The sequence below is a fragment of the Erpetoichthys calabaricus genome, chromosome 13 (genome assembly GCF_900747795.2).
Source record: "Erpetoichthys calabaricus chromosome 13, fErpCal1.3, whole genome shotgun sequence".
NCBI classification, from domain to species: Eukaryota; Metazoa; Chordata; class Cladistia; order Polypteriformes; family Polypteridae; genus Erpetoichthys; species Erpetoichthys calabaricus.
The window spans coordinates 143,642,764-143,658,762 of NC_041406.2; the positions used below are offsets into that span (position 1 = coordinate 143,642,764).

At 44.0% G+C, this 15,999-nt stretch overlaps 1 protein-coding gene across 2 annotated transcripts in view; it reads left to right on the plus strand.

Annotated features, from left to right (window-relative positions):
- The window catches only part of csmd3b (CUB and Sushi multiple domains 3b), a 1,253,873-nt gene that overhangs the window by 931,331 nt on the left and 306,543 nt on the right, over window positions 1-15,999 (plus strand). For both annotated transcript variants that reach the window (XM_051936007.1, XM_051936008.1), the window contains exons 17-18: window positions 2,659-2,846; window positions 7,715-7,903. In XM_051936007.1, the coding sequence (XP_051791967.1) occupies window positions 2,659-2,846; window positions 7,715-7,903 (377 nt within the window). The remainder of the gene's footprint in view (window positions 1-2,658; window positions 2,847-7,714; window positions 7,904-15,999) is intronic.

Sequence of the window (15,999 nt, forward strand, 5' to 3'; positions counted from 1 at the left end):
TTTTGCGCCCACCTTGCCGTTACGTGACCTCATTGCCCAGTCCTTCCCTGGTTATGTCTGTCAATGTCTCGGGTTGTCTAACCCTAACCCTGACCTCAACCTGAACACTGGGGGCTTCTACAAGATTCTAGAAGTTTACTTGTTCTGGCAAATTGAAGGCAATGCTCTAAGCCTCATGGAGGTCTGTTTGGTGGGCAGTATAGCAGATACCAAGCAGAGAAACAGAACAGCAGAGCGGTGAGTGGCAGACCCCCCCCGAGACTAAAGAGAAGCTCCAGGATGTTATGCTGTGACGGGAGTCTCACGGCCGCTGCAGATGCTCTGATGTATTCATCAGTATGTCCACACCGAGGGGGTCATGAAACGCCTCCACCACATTCGCATTTCTATAGCATAATATTTGCATTTCCAGCCTCTTGAATGATATGCCACCTTAATAAAAGACAAAGGAAAAAATAGACAGCTGCAAAATATTATTTTTAGCTTTAAAAACATTAATATTAATAATTATGCGGCGCTCATTGCACTGTCACTTTCAATTGACTTCACAAGATTAACTGTATGGTGGGAGAAGAACCATTAACCTTCACTCTGCTTTTGTGAGAAGACATCGCTCTCACACACACAAGTGATTTTTTAAAGCTATTTTGTTTCTTTAAAGGTCGATTAGCTGTGCATTTGAGGGGTTTTCTTTCAATCAGAACAAACAGTTGATTTGATATTTGCTCAATTCACACAAGTACGATTGTAAATTTGGTGAAATTAAATAATGAATCCCCTCTTAGGAAGGGCTTTGGGTTAAACTACAAAGCAGAGGATAGAAAATAGCAATCCGAACGGCACGGAGCTCGGCGCTGACCCCCAGTAAATAAATGTGTGAATATACTGGCGTTGTCTGGGCAGAGAGAGAGAGAGAGACGCGGCAACTCTAATTATTCTTCTATCATCGGGGAAAAACCCAATAAATAATAAAACACTGGCCTGGGAGTGCATAGGTATAGTAAATGATTTACAGCGATTCAGGGAACTGAGGGTCTTCACAGAAACCAAATCCGATTGCAGTCTTTTAAAGTTAGGCGTTTACTTTTTGAGTCTTGTTGATTGTTTCTATGATGAGCCCGTAGGTGACTGCATCTATAAATTACAAAGGCCAATAAAAAATGAAACTTACAAGCACATTCTTTGCTTCTTCTTCTTCTTCTTCTTGTGTACCTGGTCGTCCTTCTCCTACTCCTCCTCCCCAGTCAGACCCTTCTTTCATTTTATCCAACCACCTCCACTCTGGCCTCCCTCACTTTCTCTTCTCCTGGACTTCCACTCCCATCAGTCCTTTGTCCCCATATTCATTGCCTCTTCTCATCACGTGTCCATACCACTTCAGCCTGTGTTCTTGCACTTTCTTGTTGTTCCTCTGATGGTCTCATTTCTTATTCTGTCCTTGTTTGTAACTCCACACATCCATCTCCGCATTTTCATTTCTGACACATGTAAATTCTTCTTACTGTCCATATCTCATCTCCATAATCATCGCTGGTCCTACCACAGTCTTAAAAACCTCACCTTTAACCTTCGCCTTAATTCTGTGATCACACCATACTTCTGAAACCTTCTTCCAATTCTTCCATCCGCTCTGCACTCTATCTTTGCATGTGATTCTCCATCTTGGGCTCACTGATCCCACATATTTAAACTTCTCCACTCTTTTCAATAGCTCTCCTTGTCACCTCCTCATTAGGTTCCATCATCCAGTCCCATGGTTTCTCATGTCAGTGTCAGTGATGCATTCCCTCCAGTGGACTGGGATATATGCATATCTCTCTGATACTGCAGCCTGGATGCAGCTGAACCTGGCAAAGATGGATCTTCTTGATACCCCAGCTTGTCGGTATGTTCAGATGCCCATCTCCGTTCAGCTCGACTCACTCTTGCTATCAAACGCCACCTCCTTGGTGTGCTGATTAATGACCAGCTGTCTTTCATGGTGGTCTCTCAGGTTTTGCAGATTTGCTCTGCACCATGTCCACAAGATCAGATCATATCTGACAACAACTGGTCATCCTGGCTTCCATCTTGTCATGTATGGACTACTGTGACTGCAGCTCTCCACTGGCAGGAGTTAACATGTAGTAATTTCTGATGTGTCTGTCCGTCGTGTAATATTTAGATCTCTACCACTGGAAGTGTGTACATCCTCAACTACGATAAGGTAAGTGGTGACTTTCCGTGTGTGGAGTTTTCTCTGTGGAGAAAACCCACCAGTGTGCACGATGGTACATTTTAGTGTATCTTAAATTTGGAAAATAACGCAGCACATCACATTTTTTAACAGGCTTAAACTGAATTAATTTTACCAGTATGGATTACCAGAAATGAACACAGGTAAACAAGAAGTGTGAACAAAACTTTAGGGTGCAGTATTCCTTGTTTTCCCCTCAACGATAACCCATTAAGACACCCAAGAAACACTTTAGTGAGTTTTGTACTTTGTAATTGTGAAATTGCTTGTGAAAACGTTTGGGGAAACTGTACATGCATCGAAACTTCTCCGTTTTACTCATTGCTACTGAATAGTTTGAGCTGCGGTGGTCTGAAAGTGTGTCTGGTTTATTTGAAATAACGTTCTGTCTGGTAATCGTCGTATTCCCTCTCTTGTTGCAGATTCCAGACTGAATTGAATTACGACGTTTTGGAAATCCATGATGGACCAAACCTGCTGTCTCCGTTAGTTGGCTCCTACAATGGCACACAAGTCCCCCAGTTCTTGTTCAGCAGCAGCAACTCCCTTTACTTGCTGTTCACCACGGACAACAGCCGTTCAAACAGCGGGTTTAAAATCCACTATGAAAGTAAGTATCCTCTACTGTAACTGTGTCCGATATTATCTGCTCAGATACAAACAAAAAATGATCTGTGTGTAAATGGTAGCGTATTAGGTTTATACCAGTAAGCCCACGATTCGCCAGCAAATCGGAAATCCAAGAATGGCAATCAGTTTCTGTTCCGTCCGATATCTGGATGGATGACATATCATGGAGGGTGGGTGCGTCAGGGGAAATGTCACTTAATTACATAAGCATATCTGTACTAAAGCGGTGTCATTCTGTGGAGACGTGATTCCATTGCCTTTGCTGACACCGACTGCTGGCAGAGTGGAGCACAGCAAGTTCAGTTTACAGGTTGTGGTGTTCGTGTGCCAACCACTGAGTCTGGGAAGCCGCTGGGTTAGAGTCTGTGACCGTCATGTGATCAACATTACTGGCACAGTGGATTAGAGCAAGTCTAGTACGGAGCGCTCGTGTATTGTTTCTTTCCATCTGGTGGCGTTTGTGTTTTCTGTGGCTGGACTGTTAATAATGTATTACTGTAATACTGTAATGTGATTCAAATATGCTGTGTAGTGTGGACCTCTGGGATTTCCGTACTGTAATACAACCTTCGAATCCTCTCGTTTATTTTTTTGCTCTGTGGCGGACTCGTTGCAGTGTGTCAGTGCGCTTGGGAGCTCGTGTGCTCTGTGGTGGGCTCATTTTTATTTTTTTGCTCTGTGGTGGGGTTTTATTTTTTCGCTCTGTGGCCGGCTCATTGCAGTGCGGTAGTGCACGTGTGCCTCGATGCGCCCTGCGCGATTTTTTTGCTCTGTGGCCGGTTTACGCCATGTAGTTTGGCCGTCTGGGGATTCCGTACTGTAATACTGTAATGTGATTCACATATGCGCTGAATCCTTTCGTTGTTGTTTTCTCTGTGGCGGGCTCGTGGCAGTGCGCGTGCGCCTCGATGCACCCAGCGCCCTGTGTCCATATCCAGTTTACAACCTTCGGTTAGTAATCTGGATATTGAGCGGCCGAGCTGGCACCAGACTGGCACTGAGCAGAGGTGGCTACTGTTAAAGAGCCGGAAATTGAGTTACAAATCCATCGAATGTCAAGGGGCACGCTACATGGAAATGGACTCTACAAACCTATCTGAGCACAAAGCGAGGGTACCTACGACACTAAGGCAGTGGGTACCCCCTCACCGTGCTAACTGGAAAAAGGCAGTTAAGGTTTTTAAAGAATAAACACGTAGTCCAGAAAATGATCCATAGGTCAAGACCAGAGTGTCCAAAGAAAGAAACGGCAATCAAAAATTCATCCATCCATCCATTTTCAAGCCGCTGAATCTGAACACAGGGGTCTGCTGGAGCCAATCCCAACCAACACAGGGCACAAGGCAGGAACCAATCCCAGGCAGGGTGCCAACCCACCGCAGGACACACACAAACACACCCACACACCAAGCACACACAGGGGCCAATTTAGAATTGCCAATCCACCTAACCTGCATGTCTTTGGACTGTGGGAGGAAAACCACGCAGACACAGAGAGAACATGTAAACTCCACGCAGGGAGGACCCGGGAAGTGAACCCAGGTCTCCTAAATGAGGCAGCAGCACTACCACTGCGCCACCGTGCCACCCTCCAATCAAAAAGGGAATATGCAAATAGTCGAATACCAAAAGAAAACTGAAGATTGCACGCAAAATGTAATCATTTTAATATAATCTCAGATATCGAGGACAGGTTCGGGTGACCCTTATACCAGTGGAACAGCGAAGCCCTCATTGTTCTGTTCCATTATGGGATTGTTTCCATAGAAACAGGTGACGTACACAGCCAAAAACTCCGGCGCTGATCAGCAAAACAAAATGCTGTCGAGATGGACAATCATAAACTTCCACATAACGATTCCAACTGATGTCAGAAATAGATCTTCCGTTTATGTCCACTTCCCAAATTTCCATCTTTGTCACAATGTCATTCAGGTCTTAATTGAATACTTTGAGCAAGAGGAAAGGAAACGCGGCCAGGTTGAAGAAAGTCAGACCTTTTCAAGTTCTCTCTTACTTAAAGCCGTGTCACGTTAGATGACTTTTCCAGCCATTTTCAGTCCTGGCCTTCATTTCCATAATGTAAAGGATTCAGAGTCAGTCTGCGGTGTGTTGCCATGAAGATCATCCAGTCGATTAATATGACGTACCCAGTAGCCCACACCAAATACCCTGTGACTCGCCCGTCAAGCAGGTTTGATTTTGTCTTCAGTCGCAGGGGCTGACAGCCAGTGAGCACTCAATGCAAGGAATGCAGCAAAGGACCGCCGGTGTTTTGGACATCACAGACAGAAGAGAAACTCGTCTGTCTGATGTCTTGTGTCTTATGTACCACGACAGAATTAAAAATAAAAGAAGAAACAAAAGGTCGGAAGTTATGGCTGAACTTGCCATACCCGTTAACCCTTCGTGTAGCATCAGGTCCATCAGGCAGCGTGCTATGGCTCTCCGAAAAACTGTGCTGGAAAATCACCATGCACTCGCTAAGTTTGTCATGTCGAGTGATTTTCTGTCTTGTCAATTAACGTGACATGCCCTCCAACTCTGTCACCTAATGACTCGTGACATCAGTTTCAGGTGTCCGCTTCTAATATTCACTGCATCTGATTGTCCAAGTGGGACAGTTGAAACGTTCATTGGGATTTGATTTTACATACTGTGAACCCCAGGGGGCGCCACTGAGCCCCAAACCCCAGACACAACTACACAAACACAGTGCAAATAAATGTTTTTTTTATTTATAATAAAGTACCTTTAACAGGTTTCTTCCTTTTAATTCAGTCCAATACAGAACAGCAAAGCAAACGTTTTCTTCTCCTTTTCTTCTCTGTTGTCCAGTTCCTCTCCCAAATCAGATTCGCTTGGCTGAGATTGAGTGGCTTCTTTTAGCTAAGACCCAGGAGTACTTCCAGGGTAAGAGTATCGCCCATTCAAAGCACTTCTACATCAACGGGAAGTCCCTGAAATTAGGCACTTTGAATCCCAACAGCTCCTCCTGGCAGACTCCTTGGAACCCAGCAAGGCTGCACCACAGGACTCCAGCTCCCAGCATGCCCTGTGGATGTCTGTGTGGGAATCCCAACCTAGAGATACTGCCGTCTGGTGTAATGGGGGAGAAAATATTCAGCAATGTTTATCTCTCCCGGTCCTTCCATTACATTGGCCTCCTTGGTAAGGTCCTTTGTTAAACCCGGGTTGGGATGCCTGTGGTACCCAACAGGGCCACTTCCCATGCCGCCCTGTGGTGTCTCCTCTTAAAGGTATGCTGCCACCCGGTGTGATATGCACATGGGAGGAAATCTCCAACTGTCTCCCTCATTCCTACTAGCTTCCCGGCCAACTAATGGACTGCTGTCCATCCCCACCAAGATGCCAACTCTGCCACATCTTCTGTCACACTGGACTGTTGTTTTACTGACCTCCTAAGCAGATGAAGGAACATCTCGGCGGAGATGCTTGTCTAACCACAATAGACCATAATACGGTTTCAAATGTTATATTCAGTTTTGAGGCTTTCAGGGGATGCTTGGAGGTACCCCTCATGTCAGCCAAGGAAGCAGAAAGTCGGTAGAAGAATAATGGCTGTGATTTTGTGTCGCTATCAGTACCCAGTTTGTTTCTTTATCATTCTTTGTGTGTTTACAAAATAAAGCAAGGCCTTCTTGACATCTTTGGACGTCTTTGGCATCCTTCTGTGTGTCGAGAGATGCGTAGGAGTGCCCTGCCATTTAATGTCTGCCTACTGTACGCGTACACATAAATATTGCAACACATCGGCTGGCTGTGGAAGATTTGCCAGAGGCATCACGATCATCGGTGACTGAGTGTGGCACACCAGTAACTAACTGACTGGCAAAAAGCTTAGCACAAGGAGAGGAATATGAAGGTGGAGCAATATGGAGGGGGACATCCTTGAGTTGTCTTGAGGGGGCATAAATGACCCATTTCTGACATCACCAGTGGAGGAGACACCCTGGACAACATAACATTGGGTAACTTTTCCTGTAATGATCCTACACCATGAAAATTTAAGTTTAATTATGAATGCCAAATGCAGTCAAGGTGCAAAGGTTGTCTTTGGGTCATTTTTGATGCTGAAGGTAAAAAAAAAAAAAAAAAACAGATTGAAACAGCAACATTGACTTGTATTTCACATTTTCTTGGGCAGGTTTAGATTAAATAAATTGTATTAATCCCAATGGCATGTAACAGACACCTACCTATACAGTGCATTTGTCATTCCAACAGATGGTGCTTCGCAAACATTTGTAATAATGCATTTTATTAATGCAAATGTTTGTGATGTGCCATCTGTTGGAATGACAAATGCAATGCATTTTATTGCTACATGCATTACCAAATACATTCCAACAGATGGTGCACTGCAGATGTTAACACCGAGGTCCACAATGATTCATTCTTAGATGGGTAGCACAGCTAGCAAGAAAAATAATCACAGTATTAAAACAACAGCAATAATAATAATTACAGCAAAAAAATCAATTATTGTGTTGTGTAGTGCAAATGAGTAATGCACGTTGAATTGAGGACATTCCCTCTGTACTGCAAAACAGGAAAAAGTGAAATGTTATTCATCAAGTTCTTAATGCATGGCAGGTCATTTTATTGATTTTTTTTTATACAAACTTGAGTAAAAAATTAAAATTTAGTTAGGGAGCTTTTCTAAAAGGGATGTAGTGAAGGTGGGTCATTTTGACCCTAAGGACAAGGGGAGCATGCAGAATATTACAATAACTTGTAAAGGTCAACAGATTAATGTGGTGGACATGTAAGATACTGGACATCTCCAATGGATATTTTCAAAAAAATGTGCTTCTTCTTTATTAGGTGTTACAGTGGACACATACTCTTGTTTGGACCCTGGCATTCCAGTGAATGGGCGCAGATATGGGCACGACTTTTCAATTGGCTCCACGGTGTCATTTGGATGTGACCCAGGATACAGGTTAAGCCACGAGGAGCCACTCGTTTGTGAGAAAAACCATTGGTGGAGCCACCCTCTGCCCACGTGCGATGGTACGTATTATTCGTGCTTATATTTCCAATGAAATAATCGATCCATTCATTCATTTTCTTAACACACTTATCCAGAGCAGAGTTGTCTGGCAGCTGAGGCCTATGCCATTAACTATTGGACGCAGGGCAGGAACAACACCTGGGCAGAGCGCTGTTATGAAATGGAGTCTCAAACTTCACTCATTAAGACTCACCCAGTCCAGCTCACTCTAGGCTACAGTAGTAAGCTTTGGACCTAACAGGCTCCAATCAAGGAGAACTGGGAAGAACTAGGCCAAAATAAAGCCAAAGCCTCACAAGGAGGACGATAACCATAAACCTCTGGCACATGAACAAAAGGGTGAATAAAGGATCTTTATACATAAAGGATTTATTCACAAAAAATAGAATGCATAGCAAAATGCTCAAAAGAACCCACAAAAGGTAAAAAGAAGTTGTATAAATCACAGTCCTACAGCAAATATGTCCAAACCCACAATCAGTAATTGGAATTCCTTAAACAGCAGGAAGAAAAAATTCAAAGAAAATCAGCAGCTTTCACGGGACTCCAATACATGCAATGATCGGAACCGTCTCTGCTCTGGCTTAAACAGCTAGAAGGAGGAGTCAGGAGTGATGACGTCAGGGTGGCCCCACCTCTTAGAGCTCCACCCACAATGCACAGAGAAGAGCAGAACATTTAAAGAGGCAGTGACGTAAAATAAAAGCAAGGACAAGAAAATGAGAGCTGGGGTCCTGGAGGAAGCCTCGTTTAATTGAGGTGTCTAAAGGACAAAATGAAAGTAAGCACCAACATGATGTTTAAGGTGTGGCATGATGGCATGCAAGAAAACGGCTTTCAGAGGTGGTGGAGCTCCGTGTTCCTCCAAAGTTGGTCCACTGACTTTCAGTGGAGGCTTTGTCTAAAGACTGGAAGGAATGGGACCACCCAAGAACAAACAGTGACCTCACTGGTCTTTCAATGCTCTCTATTTGGCTACATCCACAATACTATGTTTTAATTTAAAAATCATTGTTTCAAAACTGAAAACAATTCCCATCCATACATCCATTTACAAAAGTATCTCCATCCACGCTAAGAATAAAACGAAAGCGCATAGACTAGACACCTGTGAATGTGGCCATCGTCCTGCTGAGAAACGTGGGGTCCTGGCATTCACGAGGATGTTACTTTGACACACAAAGAGCGTTGCAGACCAAATGCACTCCTTCATGGCAAGTGTATTGTTCAGGAATGATCTGAGGAACACAACAAAGAGTTCAAGGTATTGACTTGGCCTCTAAATTCCCCAGATCTCAATCCGAGCGAGCATCTGTGGGACGTCCTGGAAAAACAAGTCCAATCTGTGGAGATCCAACCTCGCCACTTACGGGATTTATGGGGTCTGCTGTTAACATCTTGGTGCACAGTTACCACAGGACACCTTCAGAGGTCTCGTGGAGTCCATACCTCAGTAGGTCAGAGGTGTTTCTGTGGCGTGAGGGGGACCTACATGATATTGGGCAGGTGCTTTTAATTAGATTAAATTAGATAAAAGGGGAAATTCACACGCATACAGCAGCAGAAACAAGGATACAAACTCACAGGACAAATAAAACCACGACTCAATCAATTGATATGTAAATAAAAATAAATAAATAAATGTATATTATTCCGATATTTCAAAATGGCATTTCAAAATAAACTTAATAAGCACCCCGGGAGGAACCATAGAAATACAGTGGGTAGAAAAGACCCCTAGTAGCGCTTCTTAGCACACCGTGATGGAATGAGCCTGTGACTAAACATACTCCATGAGAGAGAGCGCCACCTGCAGGGGATGGAGGGGATTTTTCATGAGAGCATCCAAGTTTGCCACCATCCTCTTTTCGACAACAGGGTTCACCCTGTGAAGGGCGCAGGCTCTCCTGATAAGTTTCTTCAGCCCTTGTGCTTCTTTTGAGCTCAGGTTGCTTCCCCAGGAGAGCACCACACTGGCTACTATGGACTGGTAGAACATTTCCAGAAGCTCACTGCACGCATCCAAAGACCGGAGTCTCCCTAGCAAGTGCAGTCTGCTCTGACTCTTCATGCCCAGCGCCACTGTGTTGTCTCACCAGTCCAGAGTGCTGGTACCTGTAGCTCAGCACCACTTCCCCGTCCTCCCCCTGGATGGTGTCAAGTCTCAGGGGCTCCTTGGCACGCCTGAAGCCCACCACCAGCTCTTTTGTCTTGCTGATGTTGAGCTGCAAGTTGTTGTCCCTGCACCACAAAACAAAGTCCTCCACCACGTTCCAGTACTCCCACATATCTCCATTATTAATGCAGCCTATGATGCACGAGTCATCTGAAAATTTCTGTGGATGGAAAATGCTGGTAAGTTGTGGCAGATGGGTGTAAATAAATCAAGGCAAACAAATGAAAGGTTTGAGGTTCCTCCATGTAAAGTATATTTAGAGGCTGGTTGAGTAGTCTGACTGATACCGGTCTTAAAACTATAAAATAATACAAGACAAATGTGAATCAGCTGGTTTTACAGTGCATCCGGAAAGTATTCCCAGCGCTTCATCACTTTTTCCACATTTTGTTATGTTACAGCCTTATTCCAAAATGGATTAAATTAATTTTTTTCCTCAAAATTCTAAACACAACACCCCATAATGACAACATGAAAAAAGTTTACTTGAGGTTTTTGCAAATTTATTAAAAATAAAAAAGCTGAGAAATCCCATGTCCATAAGTATTCACAGCCTTTGCTCAATACTTTGTTGATGCACCTTTGGCAGCAATTCCAGCCTCGAGTCTTTTTGAATATGATGCTACAAGCTTGGCACACCTATCCTTGGCCAGTTTGGCCCATTCCTCTTTGCAGCACCTCTCAAGCTCCATCAGGTTGGATGGGAGCGTCGGTGCACAGCCATTTTAAGATCTCTCCAGAGATGTTCAATCGGATTCAAGTTTGGGCTCTGGCTGGGCCACTCAAGGACATTCACAGAGTTGTCCTGAAGCCACTCCTTGGATATCTTGGCTGTGTGCTTAGGGTCGTTGTCCTGCTGAAAGATGAACCGTCACCCCAGTCTGTGGTCAAGAGCGCTCTGGAGCAGGTTTTCATCCAGGATGTCTCTGTACATTGCTGCAGTCATCTTTCCCTTTATCCTGAGTAGTCTCCCATCCCCACAGCATGATGCTGCCACCACCATGCTTCACTGTAGGGATGGTGCAGGTTTCCTCCAAACGTGACGCCTGGCATTCACACCAAAGAGTTCAATCTTTGTCTCATCAGACCAGAGAATTTTCTTTCTCCTGGTCTGAGAGTCCTTCAGGTGCCTTTTGGCAAACTCCAGGCGGGCTGCCATGTGCCTTTTACTAAGGAGTGGCTTCCATCTGGCCACTCTACCATACAGGCCTGATTGGTGGATTGCTGCAGAGATGGTTGTCCTTCTGGAAGGTTCTCCTCTTTCCACAAAGGACCTCTGGAGCTCTGACAGAGTGACCATCGGGTTCTTGGTCACCTCCCTGACTAAGGTCCTTCTCCCCCGATCGCTCAGTTTAGATGGTCGGCCAGCTCTAGGAAGAGTCCTGGTGGTTTCGAACTTCTTCCACTTATGGATGATGGAGGCCACTGTGCTCATTGGGACCTTCAAAGCAGCAGAAATGTTTCTGTAACCTTCCCCAGATTTGTACCTCGAGACAATCCTGTCTCGGAGGTCTACAGACAATTCCTTTGACTTCATGCTTGGTTTGTGCTCTGACATGAACTGTCAACTGTGGGACCTTCTATAGACAGGTGTGTGCCTTTCCAAATCATGTCCAGTCAACTGAATTTACCACAGGTGGACTCCAATGAAGCTGCAGAAACATCTCAAGGATGATCAGGGGAAACAGGAGGCACCTGAGCTCAATTTTGAGCTTCATGGCAAAGGCTGTGAATACTTATGTACATGTGCTTTCTCAATTTTTTTATTTTTTAATAAATTTGCAAAAATCTCCAGTAAACTCTTTTCACGTTGTCATTATGGGGTGTTGTGTGTAGAATTCTGAGGAAAAAAATGAATTTAATCCATTTTGGAATAAGGCTGTCACATAACAAAATGTGGAAAAGGTGATGCGCTGGGAATACTTTCCGGATAATAATAATAATATTAATACATGCACTGTATATTAAGTCGGCAGGAAGTAGGATGAGGTCATCAGGATGGGAGTGACATCATCAGGATCTGTCGGAAGTGAGGTCATCAGGATGGGACGAAAGTGAGGAGAAAATTAGATATTCTTCTGGGGGTCTGTAAGAAGAACAGAGAGAAGGCATTAAAACTCTTTACTAACCCTTTTTATTTATCGTGGTACCGCCCTGAATTGGACCCTTTGGCTGCCCCCTAAGCACACGTGTGTGGCAACAGTTAATTCCAAAAGGGTTCTCATGTTGCTGTTGCCGCTGTAACTGTATATCAGCCAATTCATCCTAATTTAACAACTCAGGGATTTCTTGGGGTTGTAATTCACTTTATTGATGAGGAATCCAAGCTCTGCAGGTTTAATCCCAGAGATCAAAAGTGTCTCCGAACAGCAGCCCAGTGGCATCTGCAGTTGATAAGAGATTAGCGGGACGTCCCTAAGGAGGTCATGAAAGATGATGGCTTTACGTGATGCCATGTGAAACGTATTTGTGCAACAAATCCTCGGTTTCAGCATCAACCTGTGAAGGAAGAAAAATAAAGAAACCGTGGCAGGCTGGGTGTTTACTCGAGTGTCTCTGAACCTTTCCAAGGATATTTGACTGAGTGACGTGCCAGGAGGAAAAAATAATTTGGTATTTGTAAACTCGAGTGTACGCTCTGAAACCTGTTAAGCAAAGCCAAAACGATTTGACTTCATGTTTCATGTTGTTAACAACTTTCTACTGTTTTTTCAAGAGAGAGAAAATGTGAAACAACCAAATAAGAAAAATGCAACGCCCAAAACAACAAAAAAAGTCCCCAGCCCACCAGCACCCACTCCACTTTAAGAGAGTATACATTAGGGCAAAACCCATTAGGCGTCATTTCAAAGGAGGCACATAAATTCAATTGGCAATTCTATTTACTAAATTAACGGGTGATTTGAACAAGTTCTGACTTCTTTAAACATGGAGTCCCAGTTCAGGGTAGAAGAGGGCTGTAGGTCTGAATTCCACTTCATTGAAATAGTGAGGGGCTTTTTACCAGCATCATGGAGATGTGAGCACAGCACTGAAAATGCTGAGGAAGAATAACATAAGATTTTGGGATGATAGAGAGATGATTTGAGGACCGACCTGAGCTGTGGGTAAAAGAAAACAGTGAAGAAGGTGAAAATTTAGGATGAAAGGAACCCTGGCTACCCAGAAAGATCACTCTACTGCCAGAAAGTGTTCAGAGGCCATTAAGAAGGCTAACCGAATGTCAGGTCATATAGCGCCTTGATGTGTGGAGTACAAGTCACAGGAGGTTCTGCTCAAGCTTTATAACACCCTGGTGAGGCCTCATCTGGAGTGCTTTGTGCAGTTTTGGTCTACAAAAAGGACATAGCAGCACTAGAGAAAGTCTTGAGAAGAGCAACAAAGCTGATTCCAGGGCTACAGGGAATGAGTTATGAGTGAAGATTAAAAGAGCTGAGCCTTTACAGTTTAAGCAAATGGAGATTAATCTTCGCTATTAGCCAGACAGTGTTGAGAAGCCATTAAGAATGTTAGGTTATATAGCGCCTTGACGTGTGGAGTACAAGTCACAGGAGGTTCTGCTCAAGCTTTACAACACACTGGTGAGGTCACGTCTGGAGTCCTGTGTGCAGTTTTGGTCTACTAAAAGGACACAGCAGCACTAGAGAAAGTCCAGAGAAGAGCAACAAGGCTGATTCCAGGGATACAGGGGACAAGTTATGAGTGAAGATTGAAAGAGCTGAGCCTTTACAGTTTAAATTAAGAGGAGACAAGGTTGAAATTTTAAGATTATGAAGTACTAGGGTGTTGTACCGTGTTAGCCATTATGAATGTAGAAAAAAGCCAAGCAAAATGACACCTTTTATTGGCTAACTACTAACTTTTTAGTTAGCCAATAAAAGGTGTCATTTTGCTTGGCTTTTATCTAAGATTATGAAGAAATTCATCCAGATTGAGACAATGACCTTAAAATGAGTCCATCAAGAACATTGGGACACAGTTGGAAACTTGTGAAGGGGAAATTTCACACAAACATTAAAGTTTTTCTTCATGCAGAGAACCACAAACTCATGGAATAAGTGACCAAGTCATGTTGTAGACGGTAGGACTTTAGGGACCTTCAAAACTTGACTGGATGTTATTTTAGAAGAATGAAGTGGACAGCACCGACGAGTCTGGCTGAGCAGAATGGCCTGCTCTCATCCACATCGTTCTAATGTGTATGAACACCCAAATCAGACCAGTATGGATGTGAACTGGGATACACCCTGATTATGAAGAATAGGGCTCTGCTAACACCATTTCTGAGCAAAACACAATCATGCCTTGACTTTTTTAAAAATCTGAATCATGTCTGAAAGAATAAAAGCTAATTTGTTTGAGATAGACTTTATGATATGCTAACTGAAATAATATATATATATATATATATGTGTGTATATATACAATACAGTACAGTTTATTTTTGTATAGCCCAAAATCACACAGGAAGTGCCGCAATGGGCTTTAACAGGCCCTACCTCTTGACAGCCCCCCAGCCTTGACTCTCTAAGAAGACAAGGAAAAACTCCCAAAAAAAATCTTGTAGGAAAAATAGAAGAAACCTCCGGAAAGGCAGTTCAAAGAGAGACCCCTTTCCAGGTAGGTTGGGCGTGCAGTGGGTGTCAAAAGAAGGGAGTCAATACAATACAATGCAGTACACAGAACAGAACAATTTCTCAATATAGTAAGAAATAAAAAATATAAATTTTAGAAGTACAGAGCAGAATTTAACAGTAGATGATATATCCCATAATTAGATTTGGATTTGTGTAGAGTCCTGGAGACCTCATCCTTCAAGCTGCCTCCCCCATTTGGCCATTCCATGGCTGAAACAGTGCTGGGCCAGCCAATCCGATGAAAGGACCCCTCTTTCCCACGATTCCTGCGATCCTCCATCTGGGATGACTTTTCCTTAGGCAGGCAAAACAACTTGGCAGGTGGGCCATGGCACCAAGTGCCACATTTGAGTACCGAGAAGAAAAACAGAATAAGTGAGGGTTAGTATACAATTCTAACTGTCATGTTACTTATGTTTAAGTGCTAATGACTAACAACAGAGATGCAGTCTGTACAGTTCATCAGCAGCTCTAGTCAGGGTGTGCTAAACTGAAGTAGTGAGTCTTCAGCCGGGATTTAAAAGCTGAGACCGAAGGGGCATCTCTTATAGTAGCAGGCAGACCATTCCACAGTTTTTATATGTGTGTGTATATATATATATATATATATATATATATATATATATATATATTGTGATACGCTGCCCGGACACAGACAGACGGACACCATATTAAAGTCCACCACACGTTCATTATACATGCTATTTACAGTAAAGTGCACAAAACCCAGTGCCGAAGCACCAATCACCCCTTCAAGTCCTGATCACACAACAATGCCTTTCTCAGTCTCTTCAGTCCGCCTTCACTCCTCTCCAACTCGCTTCGTCTTCTTCCTCCTGACTCTCGCCCTGACTGGAGGGAGGCGGCCCCTTTCATGTGCCCTGGATGGGCTCCAGGTGCATCCTCAGAATCTCCGTAGCCACATCCCTGTGTGGCGGAAGTTCCCAAGGTGAAGCCGGAAGTCCACCGGGTGCCCTCAAATCTCTTCCCCCCAGCACTTCCCGGTGTGGCGGAAGTACTGAGGGCCAATGTTCCCAAGGCATCGGGGCACCCCCTGGCGGTGACCACGGGCCCCTACAGGGTTGAACTTCCAAGCTCCGTACCCGTGGTCCCCAAAGCCACCAGGGAGGACGTCCCCTCATGTCCTGGAGGAGGCATAAGCCCTCCTCCACTCCTCCTAGGCGTCCCGGCCGGGTATGGATGTCCGCCAGGCGCCACACTATATATATATATATATATATATATATATATATATATATATATAATATGTGTCAGGCTCTAT